The sequence below is a fragment of the Salvelinus sp. IW2-2015 genome, linkage group LG23 (genome assembly GCF_002910315.2).
Source record: "Salvelinus sp. IW2-2015 linkage group LG23, ASM291031v2, whole genome shotgun sequence".
NCBI lineage: Eukaryota > Metazoa > Chordata > Actinopteri > Salmoniformes > Salmonidae > Salvelinus > Salvelinus sp. IW2-2015.
The window spans coordinates 39,236,247-39,249,130 of record NC_036863.1 but is presented as its reverse complement, the minus strand read 5'-3'; the positions used below and the strand labels follow the sequence as shown (position 1 = coordinate 39,249,130).

The window sequence follows — 12,884 nt, the reverse complement described above, 5'->3', positions numbered from 1 at the left end:
AAATATAGGCWRTAGCATTTACACTGATATAGAGGCTAGGCCTACTGTAACTTGCAGTCTGGACATGCCAAACGTAGTCAATAAGCAATATTAAATTCACTAGGTTATTGATAAGGCCTAAAAAACAGTGTACGACTAATTCTAGTTGTTCAGGCAGGACACATTTCGTTTTTTCGGGGGGATTACTGGGATGGCAGGGGTGGGGTAGATGGGTGAGGGTGAAGTGGCAAGGAGGGGTAGGTGGAGGGGGGCATTGTCCTGGTGATTGAAGGGCATTTAGGTTTGTAGTTGGTCATTTGTTTCAGTCCTTTCCAGACAGACGAACAGTTGTTGCTGGATAACTGTTGCTCTAGCCTGTCTTTGTACTGCTGTTTGGCTGACTTAATTCCTGATGGTAGCTTTTTCTTGGTCTCTATATCAAATCAAATCAAATTGTATTTGTCACATGCGCCGAATACAACASGTGTAGACCTTAACGTGAAATGTTTACTTTACAAGCCCTTAACCAAACCAATGCAGTTTTAAGAAAATAGATTTAAGAAAATATTTACTACATAAACTAAGGTCAAAAAAAGTAAACAAATAAAATAACAATAACTAGGCTATATACAGCGGGTACCAGTACAAGTCAATGTGCGGGGGTACAGGTTATTAGAGGTCATTGAGGTGATTTGTACATGTAGTAGGGGTAAAATGACTATGCATAGATAATAAACAGTGAGTAGCAGCAGTGTAAAAGGGGGGGGGGGGGGGGGGTCAATGCAAATACTGGCCATTTGATTAATTGTTCAGCAGTCTTATAGCTTGGGCGAAGAAGCTGTTAAGGAGCCTTTTGGACATAGACTTAGCTCTCCGGTACCGGCCATTTAATAGTGCTATAAACAGGGTCCAGAATTTTTTCTTGCCTCGTTGAACATTTCACAAATTCTTTGTATCTGGGACGTTCCTGTGTGGTTAACCACACGCTGGTGTGGTTAAAATCCCCATGATATTCAAAGTAGAATCCGGGTACTTCCTTTCCACCTCTGTGATCTGCGTCTGATCAACCAGTAGCTGTTACACTGTACGTGCACAGTGGCTCGGCGCAATGTAGACTCCGGCCAGAATGACTGAGGCAAATTCACAGGGTGAATGAAAGTCATTTTTGTCAAAAGTTGTAGCTGGTCGGTTTTGTTGCGAAGGGAACGCACATTGGAGAGGAAACTGCCCGGCAGAGGGGCACGGAGTCCTCGCCTTCTGAAACGCACTAGAGTCCCGGCTCACCTCCCCCTGTGTCTCCATTGCACAGTCCCATTGCTTTGGTTTAAAATCCGACAGTCGTATATATTCTGATGATGACAGAATTTTAGGACAAAAGCAAGCCRGTAATGTGTCCCTAATATTCAGTAGCTCCGATTTTTTTTTTTGCRATCCAAAAATGAACAAAGAAATAAGTAAACCCAACCACGATCATCGAACAAAACACCGTGGCTGCCACAACGATGTGTGTGCTCACCTCCGTCATCGTCAATACCTTATTTTCAAATCAATATGATATGAAAAAACGTGTCACTAGTGCATGCCTACTGCATATACCGTATCCATCTAGCATTTTGCCTTGAAGAGCTGGTGTTGATTTGAAGCAGAATGGATGATGACACTAAATTACAGTATGTATGGGATGGGAGGACAGATGGATTAATATATGTGGAGATATTGAGATATTCATGTGGATATATTAATCTATGGGTGAAGCTGCTAACAATACTCAATCAAATACAATATTTGAGGGTCACTGGGATTATACATGTTGACCTTATTCATATACTTTTTTCCTTCTGTTTGATGCACCTAAACTGAAGTTCTCTGGTGGGCTCACACGTGCCTTTGGGCCTCTGCATGGCTATGAAGACAAGTCGCATGTGGTACTGAATAAAGCAGACAGGGTCGATTGCCAACAGCTGACGTGAGTGTATGGTACACACTGGTCACTTAAGGAGATACCTGTACCCCTTCTGTCCACACAAGGCAACCATGAATGTGATGATCGTTCTGCTTCGGACCACTTTGTGCTTTGAAGTCCGCAATGCACAATGCCGAGAACCCAATAGGTTGAAAGAAGCAGACGGCGTGAAGTTTTGTGCGTGTATATTAGAGGMCAGTCACTATTATTGCGAGCACATTTGCGCGGGAGAGTACCTTGATGCCTACCCACCCACTAGGCATGCATGCACTGGTTGAATCAACGTGGAATAGGTGTTGAATTGACGTCCATATCATCAACCGCGTCTCTTCCTTGGTTGTGACAAAGGGTTGCAGCCTCACTGTTTGGGACTACACCAAGAAAAGAGGAAGCAGATCCAAGTTCATGGCTGGAATCAAATATCGCCTCAAAGATGTGATGCAAGGTCTTTTAAGCTTATGGGGAAAAGACATCTCTGGATACTACTGTGTGTGCTAGAGGTAGAGATCCTGTCACCTCGCTCACCAGACACTTCTACCCATTCCTAGGAATTGCTGTATGTAATTATCCTGAGGTTTGAGATCATGCAAGAAATGAGCGCTAACAGGAGAGTCTGCCAATCAAGACAGAGACTATGGCCGCATGATGATGAAAGGGTAAGTGTTGAAGGACTTTACCTGGCTGTGCTAGTTGGAAGCCCTCTACTTGCAGTGAGACGACCAATCAATGCAGGGAAACACCTGCTAATGAGGCGCTTGGCATTAAACTATGAGGCAGGGACTGTCGCCCCTGCTGTAGCCTGGCAACCCTGCAAGCCCTGCTAGAGATACTGAAAATCCAGACAGTACTTAGAGTTACTGGAAGCTAACTGTACCTTCCCCTTCAGAGACTCCACATCACACTCCATTTTAGACCATCAGGATCCCTAACCACACAATATATGGTATTAGACACTATAACACTCYGTACTACACGAGTATTTAAGTCTGCCACAGTGTAGCACAACAACGGTGGTACGAAGCCTCCCCCTTGTAATCTTTCAGGTAAATATTTGTTATGGGTAGTATGTGGAAAAGAACCACTAGGCTTATCTCTCATGACACCTCTCCTGCCTAAGGCTCTTGGTTAAATGCAAATCAATGACTTTTCCCACAGAACTGTAGTACAGTAATACAACAATACAAAATAAATACAATCTTAAACAGAAAATGTAAGAGCAACACAGATTATTTTCTGTTTATAATAAATAATAAGAACCAATAAGCATAACCCAAATTTGCCTGAAAAAAATTGATTAGGGGAAGAAATGACAACATTTTACAACAAAATTGTACGAGTCTCCTCTAAAGTAAACAGCTCAAATGACAAGTCTGATTGATGACAAGCAAATGATAGACACTGTCAAGAGAGGAAGGTCACACCCTATGTCGTCTGCTACCGTTGCATTGAGCCCAACATGGGGGAAGAACGAGAGGTAATTACTGTATGAGAGGAGGGAACCTATTCAAGCCCTCCTCCCCATCATACTCACTAATCTCTCTCCATTTGGAACTCTCCATTTGTTTGTAGAGAGATTGCCTTGTTCAACCATCCCACCTCAACTCGAGAGCCCTGGACCTACCAACCTGTCTGTCTTGTTTTTGCGGTAAGTGGCTAATTAGAATCCTTAAATTAGATTGATTGTGTTCTGGTCCATAGTGACAGTTGATGTTGTTGTTAAATAGAATATTGATMTAYACTGAACAAAAATATAAACGCWACATGTAAAGTGTTGGTCCCATGTTTCATGAGCTGAAATAAAAGATCCCAGACATTTTCCAKACTCAAAAAAGCTTATTTCAAAAAAAWTTGGCACACATTTGTTTACATCCCTATTGGTGAGCATTTCACCTTTGCAAAGATAATCCATCCACCTGACAGGAATGGCATATCAAGAAGCTGATTAAACAGCATGATCATTACACAGGTGCTCCTTGTGCTGGGGACAATAAAAGGCCACTCTAAAATGTGCCGTTTTGTCACACAACACAATGCCACAGATGTCTCAAATTTTGAGGGAGCGTGCAATTGGCATGCTGACTGCAGGAATGTCTACGAGAACTGTTGGTAGAGAATTGAATGTTAATTTATCTACCATAAGCCACCTCCAACGTTGTTTCAGAGAATTTGGCAGTGCGTCCAACCAGCCTCACAACCGCAGACCACGTGTAACCACGTCAGCCCAGGACCTCCACATTTCTGCACAATCTGTCTCAGGGAAGCTCATCTGGGTGCTCGTCGTCCTCACCAGGGACTTGAACCGACTGCAGTTCGGTGTTGTAACCAACGTCAGTGGGCAAATGCTCACCTTCGATGGCCACTGGCATGCTGGAGAAGTCTGCTCTTCACAGATGAATCACGGTTTCAAATGTACTGGGCGGATGGCAAACAGTGTGTATGGCATCGCGTGGGAGAGTGGTTTTCTGATGTCAACATTGTGAACAGAGTGCCCCATGGTGGCGGTGGGGTTATGGTATGGGCAGGCCAAGCTATGGACAATGAACACAATTGCATTTTATTGATAGCAGTTTGAACGCACAGAGATAACGTGACGAGATCCTGAGGCCCATTGTCGTGCCATTCATCCGACACCATCACCTCATGTTTCAGCATGATAATGCCCGGCCCCATGTGGCAAGGATCTGTACACAATTCCTGGATGCAGAAAATGTCCCAGTTCTTCCATAGCCTGCATAATTACCAGACATGTCACCCATTGAGCATGTTTGGGATGCTCTGAATCAACCTGTATGACAGCTTGTTCCAGTTCCCGCCAATATCCAGCAACTTCACACAGCAATTGAAGAGGAGTGGGACAACATTCCACAGGCCACCAMAACCAACAGCCTGATCAACTCTATGTGAAGGAGATGTGTCGAGCTGCATGAGACAAATGGTGGTCATGTAACAGTGTAACGGATGTGAAATGACTAGCTAGTTAGCGGTGGTGCGCGCTAATAGCGTTTCAATCGGTTACGTCACTCGCTTTGAGACCTTGAAGTAGTGGTTCCCCTTGCTCTGCAAGGGCCGCAGCTTTTGTGGAGCGATGGGTAACGACGCTTCGTGGGTGTCAGTTGTTGATGTGTGCAGAGGGTCCCTGGTTCGCGCCCGGGTCGGGGCAAGGGGACGGTCTAAAGTTAAACTGTTACATTGATGCTGTTGACCCGGATCACTGGTTGCTGCGGAAAAGGAGGAGGTCGAAAGGGGGGTGAGTGTAACGCATGTGAAATGGCTAGCTAGTTAGCGGGACGGTCTAAAGTTATACTGTTACAGTCACACAATACTGACTGGTTTTCTGATCCACGCTCTTACCTTTTTTAAAGGTATCTGTGACCAACAGTTGCATATCTATATTCCCAGTCATTGGAAATCCCTAGATTAGAGCCTAATTTATTTATTTAAATTGATTGATTTCCTTATGTGGACTGTAACTCAGTAAAATCTTAGACATTTTGTTGCGTGTTGCGTTTACAGCGCATTGGGAAAGTATTCAGACCCCTTGACTTTTTCCACATTTTGTTACATTATAGCCTTATTCTAAAATGGATGAAATAATTGTTTTTCTTATCAGTCTACACAAAATACCCCATTATGACGAAGCAAAAACAGGTTTTAAGACATTTTTGTAAATGTATTACAAATATAAAACTGAAATACCGAATACTTTCAGAAGGCACTGTATGTTTTTGTTCAGTGTATATTTGGCTGTGTTCTGATGTAGACAACAAACTATAAAGTTTGAGATTGTTGTTGTACATTTTTCTTTAAAGCATTAACATGATACATGATCTACAAACTGTTGGACCAGGCTGAGGTACAGTGAGGGGAAGCAGGATGTCCAATAACATGGCAAAGATTGCAGATACCCGCAAGACAGTGGAACAGCTGAAACTGGAGGTCAACATCGAAAGAATGATGGTGAGCAAGGAATGGTTATTAGGCACAAGATCCTTTTTTGTTTTATTTTTGATCTCTTTAGGTACCAAAAAAGCTGTCCATTATCAATTTACATTGTAAATAGAGCACATTGGCTCCCACTCTCCAATCTGATAGCTTTGTCCTTGTTAATCATGTGTTCTATGTGCAGGTGTCCAAAGCAGCAGCTGATCTGATGGCCTTCTGTGAGGCTCATACCAAGGAGGACCCTCTGGTGATACCAGTGTCATCCTCTGAGAACCCTTTTCGGGAGAAGAAATTCTTCTGTGCAATACTCTAATCCCCACAAATTCACGTTATTAAATACAATAACCCTAAGTTTTGTGTCATTATTAGCAATAATTCATTGACAGTTCTCAGGACAAATAATGCTAACACATTTGAAGAACCCTTGAACATTTTGGTTTTGGTAGGCCTAATCAGTGTGATGATTTTGTATTTAAAAAGCTGTATATGTAAGTGCTTGAATTATTTATCTGGATTGATCTGATTGACTGAAATAAAACATTCTTTACGATGGGAGCAAAGTTCATTCGAGGCCTACAAGCCTAGCCTACATACTAGCCTCTCCCTTTCTGCACACTGCCCTGGCAATTAGAGATTACACATTAACTTAAATTGCACCTATATCCTTCTAAAAACCTCAGCAATACTTTACTGTAAAATGTCTAACATCTAAGAGTGCTGTGAACCTTTTCAGGGTTTAAACACCATTAGTGCCAATAATAGCCCAATTTTGGTTATTTTGAAATGGACAACTTTAACACAACATAGCTATATTATATTGAGGATCAAACTGTTTGCATATAAAACTAGTATTGTATTATTGAAGTAGGCCTACACTGCAGGTGCCTCACATCATTCCATTGATGCATTACAACGATCAAAGAAAAATATATTAATTAAATGAACAGATAGTCAACATAAGCATATCATGTGTTATCCACTTGTAAATAGTACCCTGGGTGCTGTGCTCCTTGGTCGCAGTCAAGTCATGCAAAGCAAGCAAGGGCGGTGTCACGTGACGCTTACACTACAGGTAGATGAGCAGGTGTGTGTGGACACAGGTACTGTTCAATATTCATCTCAACTAACAGGATTCACTGATTTGAGAGGGAGAGGTCGGCCAACTGGGCCGTGACAACGAACAAGGTATGAACATTTAAAATTGTCTCTGTGTTTTTGTGGTTGTTGTGTAACTTATGAATAGCAGAGTTAAAACATTGTTCTCTCATGATTGATGAGTAAGGGTCCAAAGTCTATGGCGTTAACCCGACAATGGTCCAAATGTCAACAAGTCTGAAGGCTACATTTATAGGACTGGACAGAAGAGGAGAAATTGCTCCATTTAAACTTAAAATCAATGTTTCTTAGTTTTTCATTCTAATGAGAAAATACAAATTGACAGAAAATAAGACTATATTCTACGCAATGTCGAATGCGAGGCGACCAGTCGAGAAAACATTGTCTGACAAATAGTAATCCAAGTAGAAATACCTACCTCTCCTCTTCTATGTTAAATATGCACTCTCAAACGTTTGATTATTTCAGCCAGTAGTTTTGAAAGTGGTGCTCATGTAACAGTATAACTTTAGACCGTCCCCTCGCCCCGACCCGGGCGCGAACCAGGGACCCTCTGCACACATCAACAACAGTCACCCACGAAGCGTCGTTACCCATCGCTCCACAAAAGCTACGGCCCTTGCAGAGCAAGGGGAACCACTACTTCAAGTCTCAGAGCAAGTGACGTCACCGACTGAAAGGCTGCTAGCGCGCACCACCGCTACCTAGTTAGCCATTTCACATCGGTTACATTCACCCCCCTTTCGACCTCCTCCTTTTCCGCAGCAACCAGTGATCCGGGTCACGGCATCAATGTAACAGTATAACTTTAGACCGTCCCCTCGCCCCGACTCGGGCGCGAACCAGGGACCCTCTGCACACATCAACAACTGACACCCACGAAGCGTCGTTACCCATCGCTCCACAAAAGCTACGGCCCTTGCAGGGCAAGGGGAACCACTACTTCAAGGTCTCAAAGCAAGTGACGTAACCGATTGAAACGCTATTAGCGCGCACCACCGCTAACTAGCTAGCCATTTCACATCCGTTACACTCACGAGCCAAAAGTGGGCCCCGTTTTTGTGTACTACTTCCTCAAATTGTGTATTACAAAATCCATTCCGTAAAATATGTCACGGCCGGCAAATTATTATTATTATTATAAAWAWTTTTTGCAATTCATATGATATGTTATGAATCCAATTTGTACTATATGTTACAAATTTGTTGTGCTTAAGATCCTGGAGTGCATATTTAAGTCAACAAACACACCTTATTCATATGTCCTCTGTCGAAACAACAGTAAGCTTCAACCAACCAAAGGTATACAATACATTACATTACAGCGAAAGTAACAACCAACAAATAAAAAGGATGGCACTTTAGCCTAGTGTTAAGTCTAATAAACAAATAACAAACCGATATTCACTGCAAGTGACATCCCACCAGCATGACTTAAAGGACAATGATATCACCTACATCACTCACACAGCCAGTTTTCAAACTCTTGTTTTTCAAGTAAAGACAACATAGCAAAATGTAGCCTACCTCTCAGCACATAGTCAACACACCATTTTTAGTAAGGTACATTCACAATAATACCAGGTGCCTTTTTATAGATTTGCTGTCAATATCTCACAAACAAAATATTTTATGACATATTTTAACATCAATTATCTGACATGGCTGGAAACGACAAACTGGTGTGCAAACTACAGAATTGTCTTGCCTTGTTATCCTTTACTATCCACCTCAAGTTTCTTTCTACCCTTCTCTCCTTTGGGACTGCACAAATTAATAGGCATTTTCTATTTGCAAGACAAATGGTTTGAACTGGTATCTATCTTGTGGAGGGTCGGATTACCGAAAGGACATGCAGAGCAAGTTCCCCGGGGCCCCTGACCTCCAGGGGGCCCACAACACCCTCTAAAAAAAGATAATCCGGCCCTCCAGGAGATAGATCCCATTTCTCAAACTATTCGTCTTGAACACGTCATAAGCAATGGCAAAATGTGTAGAATTGCAGGAAATTTGCCCCAGGGCTTCAAATGCAGTAATCCAGCCCTGTCCTGGATGCATCGGAGGAACTACCTGTACACAATGTCTATTCTAAATTGACCTCACAAGATGAACAAATGCTAAAATCTGGATTACTAATGACAGAATAGGCCTATTTTTAAATAATTGCCATTTGCATTTGTAGGGGGTGGGTCCCAAAGACCCTACCCATTTTTCATTAAGGGGACCTTAAGATTCATATGTTTTGCTGCAGGCCTTATAATCAGATACTGTTGCTATGTGTCTAAAACTCTGCCACTATACGTTGCACAAGCTATCTATATTCGTTTTTGTGGTTAAGGCCTGGCTGTTGTGAGAGTGTGCTTGCAGGCTAGGTCTGAGTCAGACCGAAACTAGATAAAGAGCAGTAACCACCGTCTGGTTTGACATTTTGATCTTGTGTGACAGTGGGCAATGCTAATAAATTCAGAGAAGCTACTGTACTAGGATGCCTTATAAGGTAACCTCAGCTTATTGATACACACATACGTAGGTGATCWTACCACTAGGGAGTGTATAAAATCAGCTGCGCCCTTAGGTGGGGTGCAGAACTTACTCTGAAACATGCGTCCTGTGTTTCCGTTGTCAACTTCTGCAATTGCATTAATAAAGGTTTGATTGATTTACATAAAGAAGATATTGTCTGATTGCTGATTTCACCAATAAGCCAATGATTGACAAGGAATAAGGAACCTACCAGGAGTGAGTGTCAAGTGTTAATTCCACACCATTGTGCCAGAGCTCCAAATCGAACAAGGCAAGCAGACACCTGTTTTAATCTAAGTCAGTAATTAATTGGCATTCACTGGTGTGGTTTCCCTCTAACAAGTAAGTGGCACCTCACTCAACCCAAATATATACATAAACTTTGAATATGACATAGTTGAATTCTAGATTGGAAATATTACATAACTGGCTATTGGTGAAATGCATGATGTCAATATATGATGAATGGAATGAATTATTATTATTATTTTTTTTAATTAGCCCTTTTTTTCTCCCCAATTTCGTGGTATCCAATTGGTAGTAGTTACAGTCTTGTCTCATCGCTGCAACTCCCGTACGGACTCAGGAGAGGCGAAGTGTTGTATGGCATTGAAGCTCATTTGGAGGTTTGTTAACACAGTGTCCAAGGAAGGGCCAGATGTATACAGAATGGTGTTGTCTGCGTAGAGGTGGATCAGAGAATAACCAGCAGCGAGAGCGACATCATTGATGTATACAGAGAAGAGAGTAGGCCCGAGAATTGAACCCCGTGGCACCCCCATAGAGACTGCAAGAGGTCCGGACAACAGGCCCTCCGATTTGACACACTGAACTCTATCAGAGAAGTAGTTGGTGAACCAGGCGAGGCAATCATTTGAGAAACCAAGGCTGTTGAGTCTGCCAATAAGAATGTGGTGATTGACAAAGTCGAAGGCCTTGGCCAGGTCGATGAATACGGCTGCACAGTAATGCCTCTTATCGATGGCGGTTTTGATATCGTTTAGGACCTTGAATGTGGCTGAGGTGCACCCATGACCAGCTCTGAAACCAGATTCCATAGCGGAGAAGGTACGGTGGGATTCGAAATGGTCGGTAATCTGTTTGTTGACTTGGCTTTCGAATACCTTAGAAAGGCAGGGTAGGATAGATATAGGTCTGTAGCAATTTGGGTCTAGAGTGTCTCCCCCTTTGAAGAGGGGGGTGACCACGGCAGCTTTCCAATCTTTGGGAATCTCAGACGATACGAAAGAGAGGTTGAACAAGCTAGTAATAGGGGTTGCAACAATTTCGGCAGATAATTTTAAAAAGAGAGGGTCCAGATTGTCTAGCTCGGCTGATTTGTAGGGGTTCAGGTTTTACAATTCTTTAAGAACATCAGCTATCTGGATTTGGGTGAAGGAGAAATGGGGGCGGCTTGGGCGAGTTGCTGTGGGGAGTGCAGAGCTGTTGACCGGGGTAGGGGTAGCCAGGTGGAAAGCATGGCCAGCCGTAGAAAAATGCCTATTGAAATTCTCAATTATAGTGGATTTATTGGTTGTGACAGTGTTTCCTAGCCTCAGTGCAGTGGGTAGCTGGGAGGAGGTGCTCTTATTCTCCATGGACTTTACAGTGTCCCAGAACTTTTTTGAGTTTGTGCTACAGGATGCAAATTTCTGCTTGAAAAAGCTAGCCTTAGCTTTCCTAACTGCCTGTGTATATTTGTTCCTGACTTCCCTGAAAAGTTGCATATCACGGGGGCTATTCGATGCTTATGCATAACGCCACAGGATGTTTTCGTGCTGGTCAAGGGCAGTCAGGTCTGGWGAGAACCAAGGGCTATATCTGTTCCTGGTTCTAATGTTTTTGAATGGAGCATGCTTATTTAAGATGGTGAGGAAGGCACTTTTAAAGAATGACCAGGCATCCTCTACTGACGGGATGAGGTCAATATCCTTCCAGGATACCCGGGCCAGGTTGATTAGGAAGGCTTGCTCGCTGAAGTGTTTTAGGGAGCGTTTGATAGTGATGAGGGGTGGTCGTTTGACCGCAGACCCGTTACGGATGCAGGCAATGAGCCAGTGATCGCTGAGATCTTGGTTGAAAACAGCAGGTATATTTGGAGGGCAAGTTGGTTAGGATGATATCTATGAGGGTACCCGTGTTTACGGATTTGGGGTTGTACCTGGTGGGTTCATTGATCATTTGTGAGAGATTGAGGGCATCTAGCTTAGATTGTAGGATGGCCGGGATGTTAAGCATGTCCCAGTTTAGGTCAYCTAGGAGCACTAGCTCTGAAGATAGATGGGGAGCAATCAGTTCACATATGGTGTCCAGGGCACAGCTGGGGGCAGAGGGTTATAGGAGGTTTGGTGATTTTGGCTACTGTTTGTATTTGTAAGAAAATGACTGAAAATGCTCTTGAACATGCTGGAGTGATGGTGTTGGTGGAAGCTGATACAAATCGTGCTGAAGGTGAGATCTGTCAGGTTTTGGCCAGGACTGTTCAGGTTTTGGTCACTAGATGTCCCCATTGCACCTTTTTTGTACCTTTTGTTTTTTCCTTGCTCTATTATTGTTTGCACCTGTGTGTCGTTCCCTTGTTAGTATTTAAACCCTGTGTGTTCCTCAGTTCTTTGCTCAGTGTTTGTATGTTAGCACCCAGCCCCAGCCTTGTTGTGAACATATATTTCTCTTATTGGATTTTCCAGAAACCAAGAGAGAGATGTGGGGACTCCTTCGCCTCACCTGTTCACCCGGGCGTAGGCTCGACCTTGGAGTTTCATTCAGCGTAAGTTCTGGTGCCCACCATAAGAGAAAGACGTTGCCACTTTCGTCAGGGCTGTCCCGTGTGCTGCCAGGGCAAATCTTCTCACCTCCGCCCTCAAGGACTCCTTCACCCTTTATCTATTCCCCACCGACCCTGGTCCCTATTCTCGTTGGACTTTATTACTGGCCTTCCTCCGTCCCATGGTAATACTACTATCCTAGTCATCATCGACAGGTTTTCTAAGGCGGCCAGGTTTTGTTCCCTTGACCAAATTACCTTCTGCCAAGGAAACAGCTGAGTTGGTGATTAACCATGTGTTCCGAGTCTTGGCATTCCGCAAGATATGGTTTCCGACAGAGGTCCCCAGTTCGCCTCAAGGTTTTGGAAGGCCTTCTGCCAACTCATAGGGGCCACGGCCAGTTATTCTTCAGGGTAATCCGGAGTCCAACGGCCAAACCGAGAGGATGAATCAGGAGCTGGAACCCACCCTCAGATGTATGGTTTCCAACAACCCGTCCACATGGTCATCCTTCATTGTTGGGCGAGTACGCGCACAACACCTTGTGCTCCTCCACTGGTATATCCCCGCACGAGTGTCAGTTTGGCTATGCTCCT

The 12,884-nt window shown here is 43.5% G+C and overlaps 2 protein-coding genes across 5 annotated transcripts in view; both read left to right on the top strand.

Annotated features, from left to right (window-relative positions):
- The first annotated feature begins 3,503 nt into the window (after positions 1-3,503).
- LOC111951123 (guanine nucleotide-binding protein G(I)/G(S)/G(O) subunit gamma-8-like) lies at positions 3,504-6,377 on the top strand. 2 transcript variants are annotated; one of them, XM_023969150.2, is made up of 3 exons: positions 3,504-3,587; positions 5,790-5,899; positions 6,069-6,377. In XM_023969150.2, the coding sequence occupies exons 2-3, from the start codon at positions 5,816-5,818 to the stop codon at positions 6,195-6,197; spliced, it is 213 nt and encodes a 70-aa protein (XP_023824918.1). In that variant the 5' UTR covers positions 3,504-3,587; positions 5,790-5,815; the 3' UTR covers positions 6,198-6,377. The 2 variants fall into 2 exon arrangements, with proteins under 2 accessions (XP_023824918.1, XP_023824917.1); XM_023969149.2 differs by having other exon boundaries at positions 3,511-3,587; positions 5,752-5,899.
- A 562-nt stretch (positions 6,378-6,939) lies between these two features.
- LOC111950163 (transmembrane protein 45B) overlaps positions 6,940-12,884 on the top strand; it is a 14,466-nt gene continuing 8,521 nt past the window's right edge. For 2 of the 3 annotated variants that reach the window (XM_023967564.2, XM_070434613.1), the window contains exon 1: positions 6,940-7,069. The gene's annotated coding sequence lies outside the window, so the exon portion shown is untranslated. Of the gene's footprint in view, positions 7,070-9,611; positions 9,866-12,884 lie in introns of those variants that run through there. The other variant, XM_023967565.2, reaches the window with a different exon arrangement.

Bases quoted from the DNA above. Each gene is read 5' to 3' on its own strand.
- LOC111951123 (XM_023969150.2), top strand. From the start codon at position 5,816: ATGTCCAATAACATGGCAAAGATTGCAGATACCCGCAAGACAGTGGAA. The intron at 5,900-6,068 runs GTGAGCAAGGAA...TTCTATGTGCAG, and splicing joins TCAACATCGAAAGAATGATG to GTGTCCAAAGCAGCAGCTGA.